The 3,629-nt window shown below is 38.4% G+C and overlaps 1 protein-coding gene across 1 annotated transcript in view; it reads left to right on the forward strand.

Moving 5' to 3' along the window:
* Positions 1-3,629, forward strand: part of LOC111965592 (cationic amino acid transporter 2-like) — an 18,779-nt gene continuing 15,150 nt past the window's right edge. The window contains exon 1 of the mRNA XM_023989742.2: positions 1-21. Coding sequence (XP_023845510.2) covers positions 1-21 — 21 coding nt within the window. The remainder of the gene's footprint in view (positions 22-3,629) is intronic.

The following is a 3,629-nucleotide window of genomic DNA, read 5'->3' on the forward strand; positions in this document are numbered from 1 at the left end:
ATGGGCATCAGGAGAAAAACGGTAAGCATCAGCACTCTTCAGTCCGGCAGGTGATAAAGGAGGAGGCATAAAATAATGAAGTGATTGAAGGACAGATTAACAAACACTATCAATTGTCTCTCTTAAACACAGCACAGCTCTGTAGCAGGGAATCACTCACCAACAGGTAAGCAGACAAAACAAATATTTGACTAATTATAGTGATTTTGGTGTTATAAAAGTTATAAAAGAAGAATGCAAGGTTTCCACTCAATGGTGCTGAACTTTTGGAATTAGTATGCCTTGTGTAAGAATGGGACAATCCATAGAGTAGCTTATGGATTTGACAGTAGATTTACAAAGAGCACGGTTGTATATAGAAGACTTCATAAAATACATGGAAACCGATACATGTTATCAATAATGTTTCTGATATTATACTTCTGATCTTTTAAAAACTTAGAGGTATGTCTTAAACTACGTGGTAAAGACAGACAGTTTTACATTGATTTCCAGTGTTTATTTTCTTCAATGTAGCTTTTGAATAGCTAAATTACTAGAAAGTAATGTTCTTGAACATCATGTAGTCAGAAATTATTCAGTGTGAGGGGTGATCTGACAATTATTCACCAACATGTTCACTCATCCATTCTCTCTCTCTCTCTCTCTGTCTCTCTCTGTTCTCTCTCTGTCTCTCTCTCTCTCTCTCTCTCTCTCTCTCTCTTCGTCTCTCTCTTCCTCTTCTCTCCTCTCTCTCTCTTCCAGTTCCCTCTCTCTCTCTTCTCTCTCCTCTCCTCTCTCTCTCTCTCTGTCTCCTCTGTGTTCTGCCTTGTCGCTCTCTTGTCTCTCTCTTCGCTCTCTCGTTCTCTGTCTCTCTGTTCTCCTCTCTCTCTCTCTCTCTCTCTCTCTCTCTCTTCTTCTCTCTCTCTCTCTCTCTTTCCTCTCTCTCTCTCTCCTCTCGTTCTCTCGTCTCTCTCTCCTCTCTCTCTCTCTCTCTCTCTCTCGTCTCCTCCCTTCTCTCACTCACTCCCACCCTCACTGATCCCCTTTTCTCTCTCTACTTCTTTCTCATTAATCCCCCCTCTTTCCTCCCCCAACCCTTAACCCTGACCCTGACACCTAGTAGAAGGATTGACCTGCCACTCATTGGCTCCTTTGTACGGACCTGTCCAGGAGAAAACGCTCTGGGAGCCCGAGGGAGAGGAGTCCACTTTCAACCCGCTGTCTGACCCGCCCTGGACCTGGTGGCCACTAAGGGGTGGGGAGTACCCTGGGGGCAGGGGTCTACGTTTCATCTGGAGAGGTATGGAATACAAATTCTTCTTAGTTAATAACTTATTTTAAACTTAACACTGTTGGAGTTGGTTGGCTAGGGGTTGGGACTACCTGTGGGGCAGGGGAGATGTATGAATCATATCTGATAGTTTGCACTTATGCTCTATTTTTTCTTCACCTTTTTACCTCTTAACATTTTAACACTTTAACACTTAACCATACGTCATCATCAACGTAAACTTCAAAGTCACACTTCAATGTAACAACTTTAACATTCACTTCAACGTAACAACTTTAACGTTCTTCAGTAACTTTAACGTAACACTTTAATGTACACTTCAATGTAACACTTCAATGTAACACTACTACTTAACAACTTTAACGTTCTTCAGTAACACTTTTAACGTAACACTTCAATGTAACACTACTCTTACATTTTAACGTTCTTCAGTAACACTTTAACGTAACACTTTCAATGTAACACTACTACTTAACACTTTAACGTTCTTAAGTAACATTTATGGCAACACTTCAATGTAACTTTAACGTAAAACTTCAACGTCACACTTCAACGTAAGCAATTTAACGTCTTTCAGTAACACTCAAACTACACATTAAACGTTCTTCCAGTAACACTTCAGTAACACTTCAACGTAACACTTCAAACGTTCTTCGTAACACTTACGTAACACTTCACGTACACTTCAACGTTCTTTACAGTAAACACTCACGTAAGCACTTCAACGCGTAACACTTCCAACGTAACACTTCAACGTTCCTTTCAGTAACACTTCAAACGTAACACTCTCAATGTAACACTCCTACTTAACATTTAATCTTCGTAACTTTTGTAAGCACTTCAAAACGTAGTCACTTACGTAAGACTTCAAACTGTAACACTTCAACGTACATTACATAAGACTGTAACACTTTAAACGTAACCTCTCAACGTAACACTTCAATGTGCAACTTTACAAGGGTATCACTTCAATGTAAACACTTTAACGCGTAATACATACACTTAAGGTAAATTTAATGTTGTTCAGTAAACACTTTAACGTAACACTTCAAAGTTGTTAGTAAAACCTTATACGTATCACTTCAAGGCAACATTCAACGTAACTTTACTGTTGTCAGTAACATTTAACGTAATGCTTCAACATAACCTTTACGAACTTCAACTAACACTTTTCAAGTAACACTTCAACGTTCTTCAGTAACACTTAACGTAAACTTCAATGTAACACTATCTACTTAACACTTTAACGTTCTTCAGTAACACTTTAACGCAACACTTCAACGTAACACTTTAACGTATTCACTTCAAACGTAACACTTCAACGTAAACTTTAATGTTGTTCAGTAACACTTTATTGTAACACTTCAACGTAACACTTCAACGTAACCACTTCACGTAACACTTCAACGTTCTTCCAGTAACATTAACGTAACACTTCAATGTAACACTACTACTTAACACTTTAACGTACTTCAGTAACACTTCAACGCAACACTTCAACGTAACACTTTACGTAGCACTTCACGTAACACTTCAACGTAACACTTTTAATGTTGTTCAGTAACCCTTATGTAACACTTTAACGTAACCTTCATGTACACCTGAAATGTAACAGCTTCAATGTAACACTTCAAAGTAACACATCAAAGTCACACTCAAACGTAAAACTTCACGTAACACTCTCGAGTAAACAATCAATGTGTACCACTTTAACGTAACATTAAGCGTTGTTCAGGTAACTACAACGTAACACTTTTAATGTTCTTCAGTAACACTTTAATGTAACACTTTAATGTAAGACTTTCACGTAAACCTTTAAATGTAACACTTTGATTGTAACCACTTTAACGTAACACATACACGTTAAGGTAACACTTTAATGTTGTTTCAGTACACCTTATAACCTGATAAACAAGTTTAACGTAAAAGCACGTTCGTAACTAAGTAAGCAATTTATCCGTAACACTTCAACGTAAAATTTAAATCGTAGCACTTCAATGTAATCAATTGTAACGTAACACCTTCAACGTAACTAACGTAACAATTAACTAGCCTTCAATGTAACAATTAACGTACACTTCAACGTAACACCCCCCCCCCCCACTTGTGCCATGTCATGAGGATAGCCCTGGACCACCTATTGAGATGTGACTTTGTTCAGTAAATCAGGTGTTAAATGAGGTGAAAAGGAGACTGGAGTGCCACTTTCAAATGAAGTAACGTATCCAGGAAGTTTGAGTTTGGATGAACCTTGATGCAGGAGTAAACAGCACAGGACTGACAGGACGATCTTGACAGGAATGATATGTTGGCCTAAAGCAAGGAGGGGGATGCTCTGATGGTATTTGATGAAGAC

The sequence above is a fragment of the Salvelinus sp. IW2-2015 genome, linkage group LG6.2, assembly GCF_002910315.2.
Source record: "Salvelinus sp. IW2-2015 linkage group LG6.2, ASM291031v2, whole genome shotgun sequence".
In the NCBI taxonomy this organism is placed as follows: Eukaryota; Metazoa; Chordata; class Actinopteri; order Salmoniformes; family Salmonidae; genus Salvelinus; species Salvelinus sp. IW2-2015.